Source organism: Bombina bombina, chromosome 3 (assembly GCF_027579735.1).
Source record: "Bombina bombina isolate aBomBom1 chromosome 3, aBomBom1.pri, whole genome shotgun sequence".
Classification (NCBI taxonomy): domain Eukaryota; kingdom Metazoa; phylum Chordata; class Amphibia; order Anura; family Bombinatoridae; genus Bombina; species Bombina bombina.
In genome coordinates this window covers 159,570,092-159,596,594 of record NC_069501.1, presented here as the reverse complement: position 1 = coordinate 159,596,594, position 26,503 = coordinate 159,570,092, and the positions used below count along the sequence as shown (strand labels likewise).

The window sequence follows — 26,503 nt, the reverse complement described above, 5'->3', positions numbered from 1 at the left end:
GTGTTACAAAGCTACCTATTTTTGAATTGGTACTGCAATCTATCAAAACAATCTGATCATTTTTAAAATTCGAATTTGCAAAAACATTTTTATTATGCATTTTTGTTTATTTTTGTTTATTATATACCATAATTATTTACCCGGTAAACAAAAATGTGATTTTGCTAAAATAGATTTTGTTGATTTCTTTCATTTACACCGGAACATATATTTTCAGTTTCTGGTATATAATGTGTTGTATCTCTTGTTTTATACTTTTTCATTATTATTATTATTTTAATTTTACCAGCATAACAACTTTACATTTTAATTTAGTTTGCTATACTCATTAACCAGATGTCGTCCTGTACGGGACTGGTTAGTTAAACTATTGTGAAAATATTAAAATCAGTCCAATACAGCAATACTAATATGTTAACAATCTACTGGATAATACAAAAGGAATTGCATGGTTTAAATAAAAATAATGTCCAAACCAATTAAATATAGAGAAACATAAATATATATTATGCATGATAAGCATTAAGCAATGAGCTTAACATTGTAAAATATTTTATTTTGATTAAAAAAATAAGTTTCAAGTAAAGAATTGCTTATTAGTTACAAAAAGGCAATGCTGTAGTGATAGTAATAAAAGCGTCAAGAGAATGATTTTAGAGAATGAGAATTCAGAAGATTATGCTCATTTGCAGCATGAGAAAAGCCATTTTTTATTCATGAGAGGGCCCATCCACCAATTGCCATGCATATTATACAAAGGTAGCAGCATGACACGAGATTATGGAAAGAAAGCTCAAGGAGAAGAGAGCCGTCCCCCATGCTTTATGCACCAATTATAAATTGACAAACCTGTTCTTGATAGGCTAGTTCCATTTAGCCTAAACCCAGCTTTATCTGCAGCTGCAATCAGTGATTGTGAAAAGCTGCCGCTTGTAAATATGGAGTCATCGGATGAGCTATCTACACTAGATCTATGACTAGAAAAGTTACGATCCTCATCAGATGCAGAACCCCATCCATTTACCATTGAACCTAAAAATAAAGGTAGGGGGTCTAATGAGTTGCAAACATTTTTTATTGTCCAGAAATTAAAAAGTCATGTTTGATGACCCGTAGCTTGTTAAAGAATTTTCAAATATAGCTTTTAAACACAAAGGTGAGAATCTGTCACACCCATCAAAGACCTTTTCAGAAATGATATTTAATTACAGTTGTTGATAGAATTGAGAATTCAAAAACTGTACATACAGCTTGTAAAGTGAAGGTAAATGATTTCAATATTATGTTATTCTTTAGAACAGGGCTTTGTTTAACAGCCAGAGTCATTTCTGGCATTTCATTTCCTCATGAAACACAAATCCTCTGCCTCTCTCCATCTGCAACACAAAGTGTGTTTTCCTATGCAACTGTCTCTTTCCTGTACTAATATATCCCCTATATAGCCAAAAGTATGTGGACACCTGACCATCTGGGACTTATTATAGAGTTGTCCCACCTTTGCATCTATAACAGCTGAAACTCTTCCAGGAAGCCTTTCCACAATGTTTTAGAGTATGTCTGTGAAAATATGTTCCCATTCTTTGTGCACAGGGGCACAGTCATGAAGGAACAGGAAAGCGACTCTCTTAAACTGTTGCTACAAAGATGGAAACACTCAATTATCTAAAATGCATTTGTTTCCTGTACCAGTACTATGACCCTCACTGGAACTAAAGGGCCTATCCCAATTTACTGTTAACAGTCCCAGACCATTAAACCTCCACCAAACTTACAGTAGGCACTATACATTCCGGTATGTAGCAATCTCCTGGCATCTGCTGCACCCAGATTCTTCCATGAGAATACCAGATATTAAAGCGTGATTCATCACTCCAGAGTATAAGTTTCTAGTGTTCCAGAGTCCAGCAGTGGCATGCTTTACACCACTCTAGAAAATGTTTGGCATTGTGCATGTTGATGTGAAGCTTGTGTACAAGTTTTTGGCCATGGAAACTAATTTCATGATGCACCCAAAGCACAGTTCTTGTGCCGTAGTTGCTTCCAGCAATATTTACACGTTACATGTTTCAACACCCTATGGCCCTCTTTGAAAGTTTGCTTGGTCTAGCACTTGGTGGCTGGATGGCATCATGTGATAGTGTCATTTTAAAGTCACTGAGCTCTTCATTATGACCGATTGTGCTACCAATGTTTATCTATGGAGATTTCATGACTATTTTTGTGATTTTATGCTCCTGTTAGCAAAGAGTGTTGCTGAAACAATCAAACTTACTAATTAGTAGGGGTGCCCACATACTTTTGGTCATGTAGTGTGTATTTTTTTATGGGAAATGGGGAATAGCAGAAAAGCAATTTTTTAAGGGCTATGAACTATCTATAAACTGTTGTTCCAGCCAAGTTTCAGGAATTAACAACCTCTATAAGTTGGTTTGAAGTGAATCAAATTTTACTGTTATATGTTTTGTTTTTTTGTTTTTACCATAAGAGAAAATGCTAAATTTCAAGGTTCCATAATGGAGCTGAAGATTCAAAGTTTGGACCATCTCAACATTCTTACTAGCAAATTTTGAATTTCATTTTCCAAGACAGAGTTTAAGCTCTTTAATGCAAGAAAATGTTGTTAAAGCACATTCATTATCCAATCTCTGTGACATTTGAATTACCAATTAAATGAGAGGCATTATTATGGCACCAGGACATTAAGCACCTGCTATTTTGAACTAAAGCATTTTCATGTTGACATTCAAATAAAAAAAAACTTTATTGCAATGAGATAGTAAAAATCAAAATGAAATATACACATATGTATACCAATAAATGTGTTATATTTTTTGTAAAAATGTAAAACTAGTTAGAAAACTTTTAATACCATTATAAACCAGACAGCAAATTGCATTTGCTAACATATTACTCAAGCTGTTACTGTTCTTCATATTTTCAGCCTTAACATAAACACTTGGTCTGAATCTGAAAGTGAGATATTCATGCCATATGTTTAATATGCATTAGCCACTAATTTAGAAACAAGAAATCACAACTTTTAATTACAAGAAAAGTTGCATCAGAAAAACAAATCTGCTGTTTTATGCATTTTAAAGAAATATAATCTTATTTTGGACTTTTCAGTTTGTGAATGCTTTGAACAAATGTAAATAAATGGAAAAGTAAATAACACCGATCTACCAGCATTTGCCAACAACACAAACTAGATTATAAAGATGGTCCATCTAGCAATTATTAGCTAAAAAAGGAATACATTTATTATTCACAATAATAAAAAAATAAACAAGTGCTGACGAGCATTTCAAAAGACACATTTAATGAAGAAGGAACAGTATTTATGACTATGATTTGGCTCACAATGCTGAATTATGTTGTATACCATATTGTAAATATATTGGAAAGTCAATAGGTTTGTAAATAGATCTAAGAACAAACAAACATGTAATATTCATTAAAACAAAACAAAATAGGTTTAATCTTTTTTTGTAACTTAGATATTTATTTTTTAATTGCAAATTAAGGGTTTTTAGTTTAAAGGGGGTTAGGTGTTATGTTAGTTTGCATTTGGGGTATGTGATGGTATAGCGGTTAATAGTTTAGTACTTGCGGTGGGTATGTGGCATATAGGGGTTAATAGTTTAGTAAATGTGGGTATGTGGTGGTATAGGGGTTAATAGCTTATTATTTGCGGTGGTGTGTGGCATTATAGGGGTTAATAGTTTAGCACTTGCAGTGAGTATGTAGCAGTATAGGGGTTAATAGTTTAGTACTTGCGATGGGTATGTAGCAGTTTAAGGGTTAATAGGATAGATATTCGCAGTGGTTATGTGGCAGTTTAGATATTTATAAATGTAGTGTTAGTTTGCGATCATGGGGTACTTCAGTTTAGGGGTATTAGGATTAGTGGTCAGGCACAACAGTTATATTTCAAAGGATCCTTTACTATACAATGCCAATATAAGTGGCGATGCTGGGTCTTATCTATAGCTAGCATCACCTAACAATGGCATGTATAGTAAATGCCTCTTAGTGATGCCGCTATGTCGGGAGCTTGGAATATTTTAACAGGCTCATTCGACATAGCGATCGGGGCTTCAGTGTGGTGACAATTAAATTAGTTCTTTATATATTTTTTTCATTGGCCATATAACATTTAGATGGTTTATGGATTTATTTGTCAGAAAGAGAACAGTACCCACTATATTTAGAACTTGGGGGACGATTTATCAAGGGACGAATGGCCCCTGATGCTCCTGTTTCCGCACGAGCCTTCAGGATCGCCGGAAACAGCAGTTATAAATCAGCAGTCGTAAGACCGGTGATCCTTAACTGGTCCGCTGCCTCTGTGACTGCGGACATCAATCCGCCCAATCGTGTACCATCAGGTTGATTGACACCCTCTACTAGTGGCCGATTGGCTGCAAATCTGCAGATGGCGGCATTGCAATGTGCAAAGTTAAATGCCAACAGTGTATGCTGTTGGCATTTAGTGATGTCTGGTGGACATGATAGGCTACAGTGTATAATGTCCACCAGACTTTGATAAATCAGCCCCAATGTGTCTAACCGTTTCAGAAAATGTTATATTCATATCATCCATAATTCAGAGGTGCAAAAACTTGACATAAAGCTAAATATAAAGTCTGCTTTGAGTACAGGTGGTGGACCTCATTTTCTTACACCAAGTCCTAATTTTATTTGTTTTGTTTTAAATCCTGCCTCTTGCTCCTTTGCCTCTTTTTTTTTTTTTTCTACATAAACCGTAAACATGTAAGAAAAAGTGGTACATTTAAAATTAAACTGGCACCTTAGAGGTTTGGGGGCACAAAAATAATGATTGAGGTGTATACCTCCCAGAACCACCTCTGGTATAGAAGGTCATGTGGAACCTTATTTAAAGAAGATGATTCTCTTTTAATAAAAAAGGGATGCTCCCATATTTATTTTTGGCTGAGAGAGAGGCACACTTTCAGTACCATTCCATATTTTAAATGAGCCTAGTTTCTAATGTGTTATGTTATTGCAGCTTCTACAGTGATCCTCTAAATTCTCCTCCATCCAAATATGAGTATTATGTTCCTCTATGTTGCAAAGGGGTTAAGATATAGGCCCCTATTTTTCAACTGACCGACGCACAAGGTTCCCATCTAGGGAACCTGTGCACCCATTTTAATGTAACACTGTTCATCTGCTGTCAGTATTTATCATTGAATAAGGAAATCCTTGTGCAGTGCTGCTATCTGTTTTCATGCAATTATTTACATAAATGCAGAGCCCGTCAACCACCCTCAATGAATGAGATAGAGGTGAGATAATGGCCCTAATAACTGGTAAGCTAAGGTGGTAAGGGCATGGATCTGGTCTGCAGTTTCTATTGTGGACCCAAAAGCTGGTAAAAAATAAGATGATGGGAGGTTTAGAGTATATAGAATATAGCTTTTTAAATGACAACAAATAAGTGCATATAATTGTATATTTAATCTGTATAAGGTTTGTTAGTATGTTCAGCTGCATATAGAGCATTAAGTAGTTGCTGAGCAATAAAATACTGAGATAAAGTGGCATCTAGCTGTGTCTCTCTATTACATCTTCTGTACTAAAATTAATTTACGGTCAGTCATCAATTCATTTACATGTCATTTTATGCTAAGTCTATCTTTTGCTGATGAATGTGTGTAACTAGATCCATTAAGCAAAAGTCTGTGTTTTAGAATATGACTGTGCTAATTGTTGTATTACCATTTTTATGAGACACAGAAACTAGCTGTTCTTCCCATTCAAGGCATGTACTTTATTCAGAAACCACATTTTCTTTATTTAATGCAATTTGCCTAACTATCTGAAGAATAAAACAATTATTCTTATGTTCATTGGGTTCATCAATTAAACCTTTGACATCCACAGGACTTAAAAATGTTAGAAGCATTATGCAAATTCTAAATTTATTGTCATATTATATGGGCCATTTCAAGCTACGTGTTATGAATTAACCTTGTTCTTTATTTATTTTTTCTATATTCTATTAAAGATTTGCAATTTCAAAAATCAAATATTGGTAAGGACAATTTTCTCAACCAATTAGAAGAGGAGATTAATCAGTGCTAACATTGAACAAATCCCTTTAGCCCTAATAAATTACTTAACTAATCAGAAAGTTTTAGAAAACCAAATTTAATAAAATTTCCTATACAGTCATTAAGAGCCAAAAACATTTACTGTCAGGCCTCTCGGTGGCAAAGACTTAAGATTAATAAAAAGGGTGTCCATTAGGGCGGAAAAGCTTCATTTTTCAATTCAGATTAAAAAAAACAAAAAATCCAATCATCACTGGAATCAGAATTTGGAATGAAACATATACTAGGTGGGACTTGCTTGGACGATTTTCATTATTTTTTTTCCACCATTTCATTTGATTTAGCTCTGAAAATTGTGGTATTTCTAATTTTTAGAACTTACAAATGAACCCTACTGACTTCTCAAGGTTAAACATGCTACAAATCTTTCCTTTATTGGTTTTAGCTGAAAACAACTGGAAAACAATGTACTTTATACTAACATTAAAACTGTGGCTAGCTTTGACTTATGCAAGCCCAAACTGACTCCTCCAAATAAAGCAAACAGTGGGTGGAGCTGGGAGATTTAAAAACAATGGCAGTGGAAAAAAGTATGATAATTTGTTTTAAAAATCTTTAGACTGCTGAAATGTTATTCAATACAAAGAAATATCTTGTAATTACAGATAACTACTGTACCTTTAATATGAAGGGTAACTGTGGTTAGGATTTTCTGTTGTGGTCTTGTTTTCTTGTTTACAGTAATCTGGCAGTATATGATTTCATGAAGGCATCAATACAACACCAGCATTTATATTTTTATCCCCAGAAATTAAAGGGGTATGAAACCCAAATATTTTCTTTCATGGGTCTGACAGAGCATGTGATATTAAACAACTTTCCACTTTACTTCTATTATCTAATTTTCTTCATTCTCTTGACATCCTTATTTGAAAAAGTATGCCTCTTTGAATTGGAGCACCAGATGTGTTTAACTATTTTCCAGTAGTGCATAGCTGCTCCATTTACAAAGGATATCAAGAGAATAATGCCAATTAGATAATAAAAGTAATTTTGAAAGTTACTTAAAATCACATGCTCTATCTGAATCACATGGGTTTCATGACTCTTTAATACTAACAGCAAAAAGGTTAACTAATCATTCAATATTTCTCAAACAAATGCATAGGGGATTTACACGTGATGAGAAATATTGCTGATGTTTAACATAGTCTGCATGTAATCTATTATTTGAATTGTGACCATATTGGAATACATAATATAATATTAATGTTAAGATGATATCATTAAGTTAAATTAAAATATTTTCAATTGGTATTACTTGTAATGTAGGCCATTACTTTGATACTGTCATTATATAACTATGATTAACTTAACTGCAACAGTGCAATCTTAAAAAATGCAGCTATTTTAAAAAAATTAACTTCATGATTAGCTTTATAGTGACAGATACTGTACATATATGAATATGTCTAATTTAATAGAAAACTGAATTTAAATTAATAGATGATGTCGCTTCATTTCTGTTACATCTTTCTTCCTTGGCAGCTACTATGTTTTTTCTGTCCTGTGGTGTGGAGATAAGAAAACACATTCTTTATATGCAACACACAAGGAAAACCAGAAATTAGGTACCTGGTTATTACATGTTCCTTGTGAAAGATTAATGGTTGTTAAATGTATCTAATGACGTTAATACTAGGCATTTTTCATGTTACTCTATAAGTAGTAGTTGTTTTTCAAAAATATCCAATTTGCATGTGTATGTCGAATATATCCATAATTCAAATGGGGCGCTGTCTGCAATATCTTTTTTCCAAAGGAACTTAGAAAGAGTGAGTTATAAAAGTCCTGCTGAATACGCAAGAGAGACAGAAGATAATATAATGCTCATGTATATTCTTTCAAAAATATATATTCTTTTTAGCTATAACATATATTTTCAAGTACTCAGAAATTAAATAACTAAATGATGAAAAGTTATTGTAGTAAAACTTTACACTTAAAGGGACATATTATTAATATACTGTGTATATATATATATATATATATATATATATACAGGGAGTGCAGAATTATTAGGCAAATGAGTATTTTGACCACATCTTCCTATTTATGCATGTTGTCTTACTCCAAGCTGTATAGGCTCGAAAGCCTACTACCAATTAAGCATATTAGGTGATGTGCATCTCTGTAATGAGAAGGGGTGTGGTCTAATGGCATCAACACCCTATATCAGGTGTGCATAATTATTAGGCAACTTCCTTTCCTTTGGCAAAATGGGTCAAAAGAAGGACTTGACAGGCTCAGAAAAGTAAAAAATAGTGAGATATCTTGCAGAGGGATGCAGCACTCTTAAAATTGCAAAGCTTCTGAAGCGTGATCATCGAACAATCAAGCGTTTCATTCAAAATAGTCAACAGGGTCGCAAGAAGCGTGTGGAAAAACCAAGGTGCAAAATAACTGCCCATGAACTGAGAAAAGTCAAGCGTGCAGCTGCCAAGATGCCACTTGCCACCAGTTTGGCCATATTTCAGAGCTGAAACATCACTGGAGTGCCCAAAAGCACAAGGTGTGCAATACTCAGAGACATGGCCAAGATAAGAAAGGCTGAAAGACGACCACCACTGAACAAGACACACAAGCTGAAACGTCAAGACTGGGCCAAGAAATATCTCAAGACTGATTTTTCTAAGGTTTTATGGACTGATGAAATGAGAGTGAGTCTTGATGGGCCAGATGGATGGGCCCGTGGCTGGATTGGTAAAGGGCAGAGAGCTCCAGTCCGACTCAGACGCCAGCAAGGTGGAGGTGGAGTACTGGTTTGGGCTGGTATCATCAAAGATGAGCTTGTGGGGCCTTTTCGGGTGGAGGATGGAGTCAAGCTCAACTCCCAGTCCTACTGCCAGTTTCTGGAAGACACTTTCTTCAAGCAGTGGTACAGGAAGAAGTCTGCATCCTTCAAGAAAAACATGATTTTCGTGCAGGACAATGCTCCATCACACGCGTCCAAGTACTCCACAGCGTGGCTGGCAAGAAAGGGTATAAAAGAAGAAAATCTAATGACATGGCCTCCTTGTTCACCTGATCTGAACCCCATTGAGAACCTGTGGTCCATCATCAAATGTGAGATTTACAAGGAGGGAAAACAGTACACCTCTCTGAACAGTGTCTGGGAGGCTGTGGTTGCTGCTGCACGCAATGTTGATGGTGAACAGATCAAAACACTGACAGAATCCATGGATGGCAGGCTTTTGAGTGTCCTTGCAAAGAAAGGTGGCTATATTGGTCACTGATTTGTTTTTGTTTTGTTTTTGAATGTCAGAAATGTATATTTGTGAATGTTGAGATGTTATATTGGTTTCACTGGTAAAAATAAATAATTGAAATGGGTATATATTTGTTTTTCGTTATAATATTAATAATTATGCACAGTAATAGTCACCTGCACACACAGGTATCCCCCTAAAATAGCTAAAACTAAAAACAAACTAAAAACTACTTCCAAAAATATTCATCTTTGATATTAATGAGTTTTTTGGGTTCATTGAGAACATGGTTGTTGTTGAATAATAAAATTAATCCTCAAAAATACAACTTGCCTAATAATTCTGCACTCCCTGTATATATATATATATATATATATATATATATATATATATATATATATATATACATACACACTCTTTGTGTGTGTGTATGTGTGTGTGTGTGTATATATTTGTGTACCAATATTTTATACCTACTCTTTAATGCCATACTGTTTAAACTGGCATCACCATATTGCTTTCATAAAATATTTTCATATATCATTGCTGTACGGTCCAATCATTATTTCCTTCAATCTAAAGGAATAAAATGGCATAATCCTAATAGAAATAACCCTGAACAATCAATAAAATTAAATGAAATAAATGTTTGCAATTAGCTATTTTACCTTTATTTTTTTATTTGAAATAGTAGCCTTTGCCTGTTGAAACTACCGTGTATAATTAAAATATGAATACTGCAGTATTTACTATAGAAAAGTTGGGGTACCTCCTGCATACTTAAAATGGAATTAAACTAAACAAATCATTCCTTAAAGGGACAAGAAACACGTTTGTTTCTTTCATGATTCAGACAGAGCTTACAGTTTTAAACAACTTTCCTATTTACTTCTATTATCTAATTTGCTTCATTATTTAGGTATCATTTGTTTAAAAGCATTGCTAGGAAGACTCACCACCTGGGTGCTATTTGTTAATTGGTGGCCACACATTTTATATGAGAGGGTGCTTTTTGTTTTTTAGTGATATTTTAGTTGAAGGGACAGTCTAGGCCAAAATAAACTTTCATGATTCAGATAGAGTATGTACTTTTAAACAATTTTCCAATTTACTTTTATCACCAATTTTGCTTTGTTCTCTTGGTATTCTTAGTTGAAAGCTTAACCTAGGAGGTTCATATGCTAATTTCTTAGACCTTGAAGGCCACCTCTTTTCAGAATGCATTTGAACAGTTTTTCACCACTAGAGGGTGTTAGTTCACGTATTTCATATAGATAACACTGTGCTTGTGCACGTGAAGTTATCTGGGAGCAGGCAGTGATTGGCTAAACTGCAAGTCTGTCAAAAGAACTGAAATAAAGGGGCAGTTTGTAGAGGCTTAGATAAAAGATAATCACAGAGGTTAAAAGTATATTATTATACCTTTGTTGGTTATGCAAAACTGGGTAATGGGTAATAAGGGGATTAGCTATCTTTTAAAACAATAAAAATTCTGGTGTAGACTGTCCCTTTAATAGTTAGTATTAGATTTTTTTAGGCAAATTTTAGTTTTTAAGTGGTCTTTAGTTGTTATGATATGTTTTTTTAGAGGTGGCCTTACTTTTTTAGGATAGGGTTTTACTTATGGAGAATTTTGTAATATTTTATTTTTTGGTGATGTTTTTCACTAATGTTTTATTTATTTGTAGTAAGCTTGTTTTTAAAGACCTTTTTAAATGTAACTTAGAGGGTCTTAGATTAGGTGTTTTGGGTTTAATAGGGTAGGGGGTTGTTTGCATTGTGGGTTGTTGCAGTTTAAGGAATAATAGAGTAGATGGTTTGTTTGCATTGTGGTTGTGGTGGTTTAGAGGTTAATTTTGTAGGTTTTATATTCTTTATTGGGGTTTTGGCAGTTTGGGGATTTAACAGTGCAGGATATTGTGGTGGTTTAAGGGTTAATAGTTATAGGGGGGTTGTTTTACAAAGTGGTTAATATTGTATGGGTGTTGTTTACATTGGCGGTTGTGGCAGTTTAGGGGTTAATAGTGTAAAGGGCCGATGTTAAGGAAAAGTTTATGTAGTTGATCAATTTTTGTTTCTGCCTTAGCTAGTTATTGTGTGAGCAACAATTTGTTTGCTCTAGAGCAATGAGTAGCGCTCACAAAATTATCACTGGGCTGAAAAATAAATAAATATAAATAACCGACCACTTATAATTTAAGCACAAACATGGAAACAGTATGGATTTTGTTCTAGCAGTGTTTGCATTCTACTTGTAATCTAACCCTTTATCAGAAATTATCATTTTAATTATAATAATATAAAAAAATCCAATCCCCTTTTTAGTATTTCTTCACATGTATATTATTATATGGATATATGTTGTATTACAGTAAGTTACATGCTGTTGAATGCCACTAACATGCTCATTATTCTTAAAACTTGATCTGTTCTTATACTTCATTATAGGTTTGCCACATACAATACAATGTTACTAAATTGAGAGACTAAAAGCTCTGCAAATTAAGCAACCCACCTTTTTTCTTTTAAAATGTTTGCTAGGTTTTTTTTCACGTTTTTTTTTTTTTTTTTTTAAAGAGAATTGCCATTAGATTTCTATAAAAAAATTGATTTCTATAAAAATAGCAACAATCATGTACGTTATCTAAGAAAATATACAAAAATCTATAGCATGTTTAGTCTTTAGTCTAGTTTTCTATTTTATTTTTTATCAAAACTGAAAAGCTTTGTTTGCACTAACCCTGAAAAGGTTGGGAGTCATTTATCTTCACCACCTCTGAGGTGCCAGAGAGGATAAGGAACAGGATCTGCTTCTTAAAGGAGTATAAAACAGAACAGTCTGTTTCATTGTTGTAATAAAAAACAATAAGCAGGGTGCAATACTTAACCCCTTAATGACCAGCACCATTCCCTGCTGTCCTGGTCCTCTTTCTGCCACAATCTTGCTAAAAATGGCGATATTGTGCTATTTCTGCATGCCCCACAAGTGGGGCAGTGCAGAGAAACTGATGCAGAGAGAGACACTTTGTTTCACTCTCTGCATCGGGTAGCGTGGGTGCCAATCATTGGTGGTGTGAGAGCATCAAGAGGGAAGCGAGTGGGCAGCCCATTGATGGAGGTGGGGTGGGCGGAGGAGAGGGGGGCACAAACAGGTGGGACCACTACACTGCAGAAAAATGTTTCTACAAAAAGTAAGAGGGATCAAAAATATTTTATTAGAGGGGAGAGAGGGGCCCTAGAAAATGATGGCTTGGAGGAGGGAAGTTGGGGTGAGGGGGCTGCTACACTACAGATATATGTTTTTGGTTAAAAAAACAACAACTAAAAAACTGATAGAAATGTATATAAACTGGGTAGTGGCAGACAGCTGCCAGTGCCTAAGATGGCAGACACTAGTTAGAGGGGGAGGGTTAGAGAGCTGTTTGGAAGGAATCGGGGAGGTGGGAGGGTAATTAGGGGAATCCTACACTGCAATAACAATTAATTTAATAAAAAAATAAAAAAAGTCACATTGGCAGACTGTCTGCCAGAACCTAAGATGATGGTGACCAGTGAGGTGTGAGGTAGAGAAGAAACTTGATTAGGAGGGTCAGGGGTGGGAGGTGTCAGGTGGGAGGGTATTCTCTACACTAGAGTAAACTTAACCTTACAAGCTACCTAATTAACCCCTTCACTGCCAGTAATTTCAAAAGTGTGGTGCACAGCTGCAATTAGTGGCCTTCTAATTACCAAAAAGCAATGGTAAAGCAATGTATGTCTACTATTTCTGAACAACAGAAACTTTAACAAACATTTGTGTTATGGCTGCATATGCGGCATGTAAATAATTTCAGTAAAACCCCCAAAGTTTGTGAAAAAAAAAATATTTTAATGTGACCACTTTTGGCAGTGAAAAGGTGGCAGGAAATATAGGCATAAATTCTTTTTTATTTTTCAAAAATCCCTTCCCCATTTTTTTGCATAAGCAACATGGTTATATTAAAATACTTTTTAAAATACTTTTTACCTCTGTGATTACCTTGTATCTAAGTTTCTGCAAGACACCCCCCTTATTTCAACCAATTAGTGCTGACTCATAGGAAAATCCACAGAAGTGAGTACAATGGTATCTACATGGCACACATGAACTAGCACTGTCAATCTGTTATAAACTGGTTAGGATGGTTAATTTTATAGCTGTGCCCCAAATGCCACCAAAATACACTAGTTGGTGGAAGTGAGATGCTAGAAAAAAAAACGGCACTGAAAAGTGCCTTTACATTGCGGTTAATGGGAACTGTGTGTAAATATATATGTATATGCTTATATATATATATATATATATATATATATTTATATTTATGTGTTAATATGTGTATATACACATATTAACACATACATATATATGAATATCAGCATATACATATATATATTTAACTTTGTTGCTATCGCCGAACTACTTACCCCCTTCGCTGCTCAATGTTCTGATGCCATCTGTGACAACATCAGAAAGAGGCTCCCATAGAAGCCTATGGAAGCGAGCTCTCATGAGCACAATGCTTCCCAGTAATATGAACGCGAGGTCGCATTTGCATTGCTGAAAACTTGTAATACCAGCGCACAGCGGAGCGCTAATATCGCTTTCATGACAGTGATATATAGTGCTAAACTTGTAATCTGACCCAATATCTTTTTATGTTTACTTTGATTTAACATTTTTTTACCAAAGGAACACTGTTTCATATCCCTTTAAAACATTAACATTATTGAGGATTTTGAATATTTATTGTTAATTGATATTTATAACAGTATACAATAAAGAAAATACTTTTTAAATATGATTGTTTGACAAACTGATGATCCTGACTTCCCTTTAGATTGTTTTACTTAGACAAATGACAAAAAAAATTATAACCAAATTTATTATATCTTGCACAAAATCAATATACTTTAAATATCATCTTTAGTTTGAATATGGATTAAATAGTATTTATGTATTGTTAAAAAATACAATTTTAACAAATGTGTGTTGCACAATAAATTATGAAGAATTACCTGTCACGGAGCTGTCTAAATTGTCCATACTAGAGCCTGGAGTGTGTTCTAAACCTCGAAGGGGCCTTGTAATTTCTAAAGATTCATCTTCAATTTCATCCTCATCCTGATCTTGAACATCTTTCTCTAAGTCTGAAATAAAAGCTCCAGAAACATATCCCAGTGGTGGAACTGGGGCCAAAGGAGGCTGGTTATTGCTCTGTAAATGCCTAGAAGAGAAAACATATCAATGTTTAGAAACAAATGGAACTGTCAATATTACATGGCACTTGACAATGAAAGAAAAAAAGAAAGAAGTAAAGAAAGGAAGAAAAAAGAAAGAAATATTGTTGCATACTTAAGATTTGTTTTCTTGTTTAAAAGTCAAGTTCTATCTATCTATCTATCTATCTATCTGTCTGTCTGTCTGCCTTTCTTTCTTTCTATCCAGAGAGAGAGAGATAGAGAGATAAAGAAAGAGAGAGACAGACAGGCAGACAGAAAGACAGAAAGCATAGCGGTACCAGTACAAACTTACCAAGATTGCTTAGCAATGTCAAATTGGTAAGCTCTTGATAGTTCATCCAGATGGGCTTGAAGCATTGGTTGCATTTCTTCTCGTGGAGATGGTGTCAGTGTTGCAGTAGACTGTTGACCAAAGGAGATTGCAGGAGATGAAGCCACCCCACGAACAGGTGGCGTTGGGACTCTGTCATCATCTTCCTCAAGTTCATCATCTGAGCCCTGGTGTAAATAGGTTTGCACAGGCAGTGGAGGGCACCATCCATCACTATCATAGCTTAAAATAAAATGTACCGTTATAAGATATAATCTATAATAAAAATATTTTTTAAAAAATAACTCAGGTTTATTTTGCTACCCTTGAATTGTTAGCTAATACGTAAAATGAAGGGCACTGGTGGTCTACTTATCCTTTTTAATATATATATTTGAATTTTCTTAGGCACCTATAAAAGTAGAGTCTCCATAAAACATACAGTTAATTAAAATGTAAACTTTGTAAAAAAATATTTGGTTTACAATTGAATCTCAAATGACTGGTGCAAACATGCAGCATTCTATTTGTTATATGTTTGTGTTTTTCTTTTACTTAATCAGAAATGTATGCTGAGTTAATATATGATTTAATTTGATTCTTCAATTCTCTTAAGTAACTTTGCTTAAAGGGACATTAGGAACAAGTCTAGGTGTTTAAAGTACTGCTTTGGAGCCACAGAGAAACTTCTGGAGCTAAACAGACACGCCATGTGATACAGTCAGCAGCAGCAATTGAACAACAGAGCTTAACAAACAGGGGTTGTTAGTGCCTTATAAAATGAAATGTTCTAATGTATTAGCACATTTCTGGCTGGATTACAAGTGGAGTACTAACTGTTGCGCACAAGTGATAAGGGGTAAAAAGTTTGAGCCTTGAATGGGATTGTTATTGCAATACGAGCGGACATTGCCGCTCAATGCCTCCCATTGAAAATATGGAGAGCGTAAATTACTGCGAGTTTGTGCAAACTGCAAGTGGTGATCTCATCTTATAGGAACAATTGCCATAGCTACTGTATATGTGGCTCAATGTGGTTTTATTTCTGGAAAATGTATCTGAGGATACAAAGTTTACAAGCTGTCAGTGTTTAGTTTTTAAATAATATAATATATTTTTATATTTATTTGGCACTTTCTGCAGACTGACAATACTTGAATGGTACTGTGGTAACCTTTTAACTTGTTAGTAATTTTTATTATACTGTAATTACTAGGTTATCAATTTATTTCTACTTTTTAATCACCTTGTGCTGGTAGATGGACACATTTATCAATATTTTTCATAAAACATTAAACCAGTGCTTGACATTTAAGGTTTTTTTTTGCAAACATGTAAATCAATAGATTGTTTGTAAGAAAAACAATAAAACAACAGTATTGTTTTATCAGATCATTGCTAAAGGCATCTTATGCATCTGCCAAAGTAATTTTTCCCATCAAAACAGCTCAGTTTAACGAATTCACTTGGCAACAAAAATGTTGACTGTTAAGCATGCATTAGACACTAATCAATCGCAAATGTGACCAACAAATCAAGCTTTTCACTTAACCCCCTAGGTGCTAGAGGTTCTTCCCAAGGAGTTGGGAACAGAGAAAACTGTCCTCATATATACTACAAATGGGCTTAAAGACCTTTATACATATTCAGATTGTGTAAAGTCGTGTGAGTTTCTCAGAAAGAAGATCTTCAGAAGATCTTTTTCATAGATAGTTGTATGCCACTCCCACAGCCCCCTGAATCAATCAAAGAAGCTATAAGATTACACAACACAGAAGCCAAAAAAAATCATCTTTGATGTGCAAATTACCCTAGTCTTAAAAGGGTCAAGGGTTATAAGTTTTAGGTATTGACATATTACAAAGCAAAAGCTGTAATATGTGAAATTATATTTTATTCTATTAAACAGTAATTTTTCTTTGTTTGACCTAAACTAGGATTTTACAGTTTTTTTTCTTGAAAGCACTACTGCTTCTCCTGCATACTCTGTCTCAGGGTTATCCTATTACGTTTGCATACCTCCCAGCATCTGCTAGATGATATCTGGGACATGGGGGGCTAGTGACGATTTGTAACTATGCATGGGAGGATAAGGTTACACACAAAGGAGTGGAGCTGTGGGCGGTCCATTCCCATGCACGGGAGGTCTGTGAGCATTTCAGATATTCTGTGGGCGTGTCTGAGCAGGGCTCTGTTATCTTGCACTTAGTCTGAACTTCAAATCAGTAGTAGATTTTTTCTGACAATTTTAAAAGTGATGTCTTTTTCCACTTCCCCTGTACCATGTGACAGCCATCAGCCAATCACAAATGCATACACATACCATGTGACAGCCATCAGCCATTCACAAATGCATACACACTTATTCTTGCACATACTCAGTAGGAGCTGGTGACTCAAAAAGTTTAAATTTAAAAAGACTGTGCACATGTTGTTAATAGAAGTAAATTGGAAAGTTTTTTAAAATGGCATGCTCTATCTGAATAATACAAGTTTAATTTTGACTGAGTGTCCCTTTAAAACCAGACACAGAGGGGCTGCGGGCAGGAAGCAGACCATATGGGTGTGTAGTGGTGTGTCCTTTTCCACCAGTAGGTCTGTGGGATTTGTTCCTATTAGCCCACATTGCTGCATTCATTTTAGTTTACATTTAAATAGCTTTTACTTTGTATTTTTTTTTTAGGTAAAATATTTAAACATATTTAAATGCTGGGTTTTTTTCTGTGCATAATAAAACTTTTTGAGTACAATGCACCTTTAAGGCATGACAAACACAAAATAATTTAAGGGTAAATTGATTCCTTTTTCAGCTGCAGGTCACAACCATAAATCTTGCTTTTTTTTTGTGCCCTTAGAAAAATAATCATAAATTTAGTCATGATGACTCAAAACTTTACATGTCTTAGAGAAACAGCCGCTGAATCATATATTTAATTCCTTCAAATGTTATATTTCATAGACATATCTAAAGTGGAGAATTTAATGCCAGCATATGAGAATCAACATTTAAAGGAATAGGGTGAAGATATCTCATAGACTGAATTACATTGAAAGCAATGATATCTATGTAAGTGTACAATAATCAACTGCGGAAAAAAACATGTAACATTTCATTCAAGTCAAAACATTAAGGAAAAACTTTGTAATAACTATGGGTTCCAGTTACTTAATCTTTCCACCACCTCTAAGGGGGTGACAATAAATTACCCTGAACTCATTCATTTGGGGTGATTGACAGGCCCTGCTCTTGTGCGACTGGTTGCTTGAGAACAGGGGAGCAGAGCTGCACAAGAACATAGCTCCGTTATAAAATATTTAAAATATCAAACATCAACATTAATTTAATCAACACGTTTCAACGTTACCATGTATATTTCAAGAGAAATAAAAACAATATCATAATGGAGATTTGATCTTTTTATTGGATTACAATAAATCAGCCAAAATGTACAATCTGCCTCCCTGTGAGTATTTACCATTTGGGGAAAACTTGTGTCTTGCATACTGCACTATCTTGAAACTCTTATCCACAGCCTCTTAAGGAGACAAAACAATGATTTTGTGACCCCTTTGGACCAGCATCACCATCTATCAAACTACATAACTATAAATCAACAAGCCTTACCCTGCTTCATGTTGTTCAATCCCGTAATGCTCAATCTCAGTACCGGGCAATGGTTGAATAGGTGGTGGTGGTAGCGGAACATTTGCCCAGTTAGATCCATTGTTTTTCTGGGATTTGCAATTGTTTTTATTTTTCTTCCTTTTCCCTCCTTTTCCACCTATAAGGAAAACTACATATTCAACATGGAGTAACAGAAGAAATAAGAATTTTAAGGATATATGCTTTAGTTTTCGTGGAAACGATATATTGAACATACTTAATGTATTATTCTGAATATATTATAATATACGTCAGTAAGAAATTATCTTTCTTATATAAAAGTTTTAATTTTAGGTCTCATTTTATATGTTATAAAATAAGCCACTGAATAAAACAACATGGAAGATATCATTTTAATTGAGATCTTTGGGAAAATGTTAATTTTTAGATCTAATTCTAAGTATATGGATTATAACAAAGTATTTTATATTTGCTTTGCACAACTGCAGCAATACTTTGCAGACAAACTACATAAAATAACATTGTTATGCACATTTAACATTTCACAATTAATTGGTTGCAACATTTTGCAGGTTTTGCAATTTCAGAGTAACCCAGGAATATATACCTTGAAAGACGTCTTGAAGACTGTTAGCTTGTTTCTTTTGCTATGGCCAATTACAACCAGATTTAAATAAGTTTCTGCCATGAACTCAGGTCAATTACTGTGCAGCATGTTGCAGAGATAGTTAATCTGAATATTTGATTATGTAGTATGAACTCCAGCATCCATTAATCATGTACACAGTGAAAAAAGAAGTTGCCAAATCAATAATAAATGTATTTTACTATACTCAATTATATATTTTAAAGGAATTTAAGATTATTATACTTAGAACATTTTTTTTAATAAATTATATTAATAATTTTAATAAAGTTTTTTTTTTTATTAGCAAATTTGCTTCACTCCCATGATATTCTCTGTTGAAGAGATACCTAGGTGGCAGAAAAAAGTGCTGCCATCTAGTTCTCTTGCAAATAGATACCATTCTTGCAAAACTGCTGCTATTTAGTGCACCAGACACTTGCAGGCTCCCGAGCTTATGCCCTGCTTTTCAACTAATGCTGAGAGAAGAAAGAAAATGTCATAATAGAAGTAAATTAGAATGTTGTTTAAAATGTTTGGGTTTTATGTCCCTTTGTACAAACTCTTGGGGAAGGGATTTTCAAATTCCATCTTAACGTTCTCTTTTTCTATCTGTAACATTTCTCACTTATAAGCACATCTTTATCTGCCACCTGCTTGTCTATATTTCTTCTTCAATATGTTAATCTGCTTAGCTCAGTTGCTCCCTTTTCAGGTTCATGCACTGCGTGCTTAATCCTTCCACTTTCAATTTTGCCACTACACTATTGAATAAACATATACGTTTATATCCTGGCTTCCTTATATCTGGTTTTTGTGTCTGAAGCAATTTACTAAAAGGTGTCAAAGCCTAAAAATAACATTGCATTGACCTCAAAAGCTGCATTGCTGTCTTTATAAATTAATATATTTTACATGCTAGCAAGATATGTTGTAAGGCTGAAATTTGGTTTTAACTTTTTCCTGTAAAAATTCATTAAAAAAAATGTGGTATGTGATATTAATAACTAAGGACTGGGAGCACTTATACAGCAATTAATAGCAGTACTGTACAAGTACGTAATACATGTTTTATAAGCATTTATAACTAGCAAAGCATTATTTTGTAGTCCAGGGACATACCCATTGAAAAGCATTTTAGTATTTTTTATCTTATCTCTTCTGATTCAGCCAATTAGGAACAGATATATATGAATTCCTGCACTGATCAAACAATCACTATAGGGCTGATTTATCAAGTATCGGGCAAACAGTATCCGCTGTAGCGGATCATGTCCGCCGACATTGCTAAATGCTGACAGTATATGCTGTCGGCATTTAATATTGTACAGGCGTTTTTAGTGAAATGCTTGTGCTATGCTACCCCCTGCAGATTTGCGGTCAATCAGCCGCTAACAGGGGGTGTCAATCATCCCGATCGTATCTGATCAGGATGATTGCTATCCGCCACCTCAGAGATGACGGATAAGTTAAGGAGCAGCGGTCTTAACTTATGTTTTGCAGCTTGATAATGTGGCCCCTATATATCATGTTGCAGGGTTGTTGTCTGAATTATACAAGATGCACTCCAGTTTAACTAAGAGCAGTAAAAAAAAAAAACATTCCCACAGGTAAAATGCAGGAATATATTAAAAGTACAGTGCAAAGTTATTTTACAATGCATACACAAATATTTTATGGAGAATTAAAAAATAAGCAGCGTGAAAAAATCAATCAATGTAATCATAAGTGTTAGAAAATAATGCTTCATGCACTCTTTTAGTAAAGCTTGATAAATATATTATTCTAACAACATACAGTTGTCCTACATCAAGCAAAATACAAGCACAAATAGGCTTTTTTGTATATAGCAAACCAACCTGAAAGGCTGCCACTTCTCTCTGAGCTGTTGTGTGAGCTTGTGGTGCTGAAATCCTGTGATTGGTTGTGTGGTATTCTATTAGACAATCCCTCAGCCATTCGATAGTCAGGAATGTAAAGTAAGGCTAAGGGTTAAAGGGCAAAGGTCACAGTGGCATTATGTGATTAGTACATAGCACAAGCGCATGCACCACATGCAGTTAGCATTTTAAGCAGGGGTGTTGATGATAAATCAGTCCACTAACCTGCTTAAATGTAAATACTAGGCTGGGTAAGAATTAAACTATTTAACTAGTACAGTATGGATGACATGCAATATGTTTTATATTAGTAAAGGTGAAGAGTGAAATACTTAGCTTATACTTCACAAATGTCTTATAGCAAAGCATGCAGTCATAACAAATGTAAGCATAACGATTTGTACTTACAGTTATTTCCTTTTCCTTGGTCAGTTAGGCAGTAACCAAGTCCAGTAAGTTCTGATTTTTGCTGAAGTGAAGATTTCCATTGTGGGTCAGGCAAGTCAACTGCTAGCTCATGAATGCTATTGGAATGTAATATCTGCGTTGTAGCATACGGTGTGGTTTGCGCAATTTGTCCTGGGCAGTTGTAGTTTGATTTAGTAGTAAAATCAATGCTGCTATAAATAGCCCCGTCAGAGAGCATTGTAGCTGTTTTGTCTCCTTGGCCTGGCACTGTAGGCAGCACATCTGCATTAAACATAGAGAAATTAAACAAATCAGAGATGCACAGGAGGTCTGGAACTATCAAGATTTAAGATGAAAAATAAAAGTGTCATTCAATATGTTTGGATTTCTGCTAAGAAAGAGTCCACGAGCCAACGAAGGGAAGATGATATACAGCAGTTGCCTTGCTATCAGCATTGGTGACAGGACTTCTATATGTCCTTCACATATCACTGCTTTAAACCATCCTTTTCTTTATCCCTACTAGTGCAAAAAAAAAGTTTACAATATTTCACTACAAAAGAATGTTTTTTTTTTCCCATACTTCATTTCATGTCAAGCTGTCTGGCCTATTGACAAATAATGAGAAAATGAATCCACAAATCTTAGAAGATCCCCCTTCCAAAAAAAACAATAAAAAACCTACTGAATGGGTGACAATGGGATACTAAATCTTTCTGAACTATGGAAAGCATTCTTCAATCATTATATGTGATGTCATTCCAAAGCAATGTACCATTGCGCACCAAAGAAAATAAATATATAGGGTATATCAAAGCAATATATTGTATTAAAAGCTCATATAATTAAAATATACACAATGAAGAAAGTGATAAACGTTTTAGACTTTTAATAAATTAACAAAGTTTAATAATTTTGCCAAGTATGCCCCTTAAATAAAAGTTCAATTCAATTATGATAGTTTGTCAAAATATATGTAGCTGAGTGGGAATAAAGAGAAATTAATTATTATTTTTTTTGTGTTAAATCTAATAGGATATTTTTAAATAAAATAGACATTATGCTAATTGTTTCTGTTCTATTTGAAAGAGAATGTCTAAAATGTATAAAAGTGCTTTGTTTGTTTTTGTTTGGTTGTTATTTAACCCCTCCATGCCTGGGGCAAGTGTTTAACACAAAGTTCTGATGTAAATACTTGCTTAAAAAAATCATGTGATTTCAAGGCCGGGAGCGGATCATGGGGGACTGCGTACAATGCTAGACACACACCTTTCTTATTTCCCATTAAACAAAAGGAGGCTGCTGCAGGATGCTTTATCGTTCGGGTGCAAACATTTACGCTTCACTCGTAATCTGGCCCTAAGGCAGGAAACTCATTCAAATGGGCTGAGTTCTCTATGTTGCGAACCCCTGTTGGAGGGTTGGTTTCTTCTACCGCTTATTGTTTAAAAAGATTTTCTATAAGCTATACTGCAGCTTTGAAATTGTCAGCACAGTTGTTGGTGTCAACAAGCAAAAACAAAAATGTATGCTTACCTGATAAATTTCTTTCTTTTCCGGATATGGTGAGTCCACTGCTTCAGTAATTACTGTTGGGAAAATCACTCCTGGCCAGCAGGAGGAGGCAAAGTGCACCACAGTTAACCTGCTAAGTATCACTCCCTTACCCACAACCCCCAGTCATTCGACCCAAGGGAAATGGAGAAAAAGGAGTAACACAAGGTTTAGAGGTGCCTGAGGTTATAGTCAAAAGAACAACTGTCTTAAAATAAAAGGTGGGGCCCTGGACTCACCATATCCGGCAATAAATACATTTATCAGGTAAGCATAAATATGTTTTTCTTTCCTAAGATATGGTGAGCCCACGGCTTGAGTAAGTACTGTTGGGAACCAATACCCAAGCTAAAGGACACGAATAAGTAGGGAGGGACAAAACAGGCAGTCCTAAACAGAAGGCACCACCATTTGAAGAACCTTTCTCCCAAAAGAAGTATCAGCCGAGGCAAAAGTATCACATTTGTAAAATTTGGAAAAAGTAAGTAGAGAAGACCAAGTTGCAGCCATGCAAATTTATTCCACAGAAGCTTAGTTTTTGAAAGCCCAAGAAGAGGAAGTGTGGAATGAGCCGTAATTCTCTCAGGAGGCTGCTGTCCAGCAGTCTCATAAGCCAAATGACTTATACTTCGTAACCAAAAAGAAAGAGTAGTAGCAGTAGCTTTCTGACCTTTACGTTTCCCAGAGAAACAGACAAAGAGGGCAGATGACTGGTGAAAATCCTTAGTCGCCTGCAAGTAGAATTTAAGAGCACGTACAACATCCAAATTGTGTAACAAACGTTCTTTGGAAGAAGAAGGATTTGGACACAGAGAGGGAACAACAATTTCCTGATTGACATTTCTATTAGAAACAACCTTAGGAAGGAAACCTAACTTAGTTTGAAGAACCGTCTTATCTGCATGAAAAATAAGATAAGGGGAATCACACTGCAGAGCTGAGAGTTCTGAGACTCTTCGAGCAGAAGAGATAGCAACAACAAACAAAACCTTCCATGCAACAGCTCAAACCGAGCCAGCTGTAAAACTTTAAAAACAAGGTTAAGGCTCCAAAGAGGAGCAACATACTTAAAGACAGGTCTGATTTTGACCAAGGCCTGACAAAAAGATTGCACATCTGGCACATCCGCCAAACGTTTATGTAGTAAAACTGATAAAGCAGAAATCTGACCCTTCAGGGTACTGACTGACAATCCCTTCTCTAGGTCTTCCTGAAGAAAAGATAAAATTCTAGGAATTCTAATTTTACTCCAAGAGTAGCCCTTGGATTCACACCAATAAAGATATTTATGCCATATCTTATGGTAAATATTTCTAACAGTAACAGGCTCGGTCTCAATGAGTGACTCAGAAAACACAAGCTTAGACAGAATTAAGCCAGCTTCAGAGAAACAAGATTTCGATGAAGGAAGGGACCCTGAATCAGGAGGCACTTCCTCAGAGGTCTCCAAAGTAGGAGAGATGACATCTCCACTAGGTCTGCAAACCAGATCCTGCAAGGCCACGCAGTGGCTATTAGAATAACTGACACCTCTCCTGTTGGATATGAGCAATGACTCATGGAAGGAGAGCAAATGGAGGAAACAGGTATGCCAACCTGAAATCCCAGGGAACCGCCAGAGCATCTATCAGAATGGCCTGCAGATCTCTTGACCTTGAACCATACTTTGGAAGCTTGGCGGTTTGATGGGACTCTATCAGATCTAACTCCAGCACCCCCCATTTGAGGACTAAGCTGGAAAACACCTCCGGATGGAGTTCTCACTCCCCAGGATGAAAAGTCTGTCTTTTCAGAAAACCAGCTTTCCAGTTGTCTACTCCTGTAATGTGGATGGCAGATAGACAGCAATTGTTGGTCTCTGCCCACTGAAGAATCCGAGTAACCTCCTTAATTGCTAAGAAACACTAAGTTCCTCCCTGGTGATTGATGTAAGCTACAGAGGTTATGTTGTCTAACTGGAACCTGATAAACTGGGCTGAGGACAACTGAGGCCAAGCCAATAGAGCATTGTAAATCGCCCTCAACTCCAAGATGTTGATGGGAAGAGCAGACTCCTCCCAAGCCTAAAGGCCCTGATTTTTTTTTTTTTTAATTTATTTTATTGGATATCCAAAATAAAGACATAGTTCACACATACATTCAATGGTCATCACATACATATTAAATATGGTTTTCATGTAAGAATTACAATTGTGAAGACTCCCTTGGTAAGGATGTTGGATTTCATTTTGTATATATATATTTTTAACATATATAACATTTTTAAAACATTTTGAAAACATAACTGCAAGCCAGATTAAACATTCTATAGAGAGAGCACATTACGCACTACCCAATACCAACACATGTTATCAGCGAGTCTCACAGAACCCCTTTCTAAATTGTTTATAGTTGTGTGTTTTCGCCACTATCTCGACCCTGATTCTCAAATCCCCCACATTAAGAACATCTGTGCGTACAGGTCCGTGCGTCTAACCCTCATATAGTGATATTCTTCCATACGTTACATTTGTGTATCCACTGTGCCACATCTGGTACATTTCGAGACTTCCATTTCTGGGCTAAAAGATTTTTCATACTGTTACTTAAAATACATAGCATTTTTTTTTTATTTTTTTTGTACTGTTGTAAATTTTTTAGGATATTGTAAAAATAGCCATATTTTAGGGTCTGGTAACACAGGTCTACCCAATACCTTGGAGGACTCTGTAGCTATACATTCCCATAATTGAGCTATACTATTACACGACCACCATATGTGGGCCATGGTACCTCTTTCTAAACCGCACCGCCAGCAAACATTAGTCTGTGTGTGAAAGAGCTTGTGTATTCTAACTGGGGTCATATACCACCTATGGAGTATTTTGAGGTTTAATTCAGTCAAATTAGCCGACACAGAAGATTTTGCGATATTATAAAAAACCCTTTTTGCCTCCCCCTGGTTAATATCCACACCAAGTTCATTGTTCCATCTCTCTAAATAGTATGGGACATGACCCAGAGGTTGTATCTGTAAAATTTTATATAGTAGGGATAAAGAGTGACCTATTGGTTTTGGGGAGGTACACATGTTTTCAAATTGAGTCAATGGTCTGATTAGATTTTTCCTGTCACAATGTCTAAAAATAAAGGAAACGCATTGATGATGAAATAACCAGTCCTTAAACATCAGCAGTCCCTCTTCCACCAATTCCCCCCTTGTGCGTTAAGCTTGTTTATTTCCCAGTTGAAACACCTGCAAAGTTCTATTTGTCATGTTAGAGGTGTAATGTGAGCAGCGTGAACCCGCGGTAAAATCTACTTTTTCAGATAAAGGAGTCAGGCGGGAATGTTTGGAAGATATATATGGGAACTTTGATAATATATTGCTCCAAACTCTAAAAGTCTCGGAGCACAACAAGTGAAGACTACTGTCCCTGTTCGTATAGCCCAGGCTAGTCCAACACTTGGCTCCCAGGTTTTTAATATTCAACATCTCATGCTCTAATTGTACCCA

The 26,503-nt window shown here is 35.3% G+C and overlaps 1 protein-coding gene across 1 annotated transcript in view; it reads right to left on the bottom strand.

The window, feature by feature from the left end:
* ROBO2 (roundabout guidance receptor 2) overlaps positions 1-26,503 on the bottom strand; it is a 637,624-nt gene that overhangs the window by 23,150 nt on the left and 587,971 nt on the right. The window contains exons 21-25 of the mRNA XM_053706022.1: positions 21,454-21,735; positions 21,025-21,150; positions 18,541-18,697; positions 14,898-15,158; positions 14,381-14,589 (exon numbers count right to left, since the gene is read on the bottom strand). Coding sequence (XP_053561997.1) covers positions 14,381-14,589; positions 14,898-15,158; positions 18,541-18,697; positions 21,025-21,150; positions 21,454-21,735 — 1,035 coding nt within the window. The remainder of the gene's footprint in view (positions 1-14,380; positions 14,590-14,897; positions 15,159-18,540; positions 18,698-21,024; positions 21,151-21,453; positions 21,736-26,503) is intronic.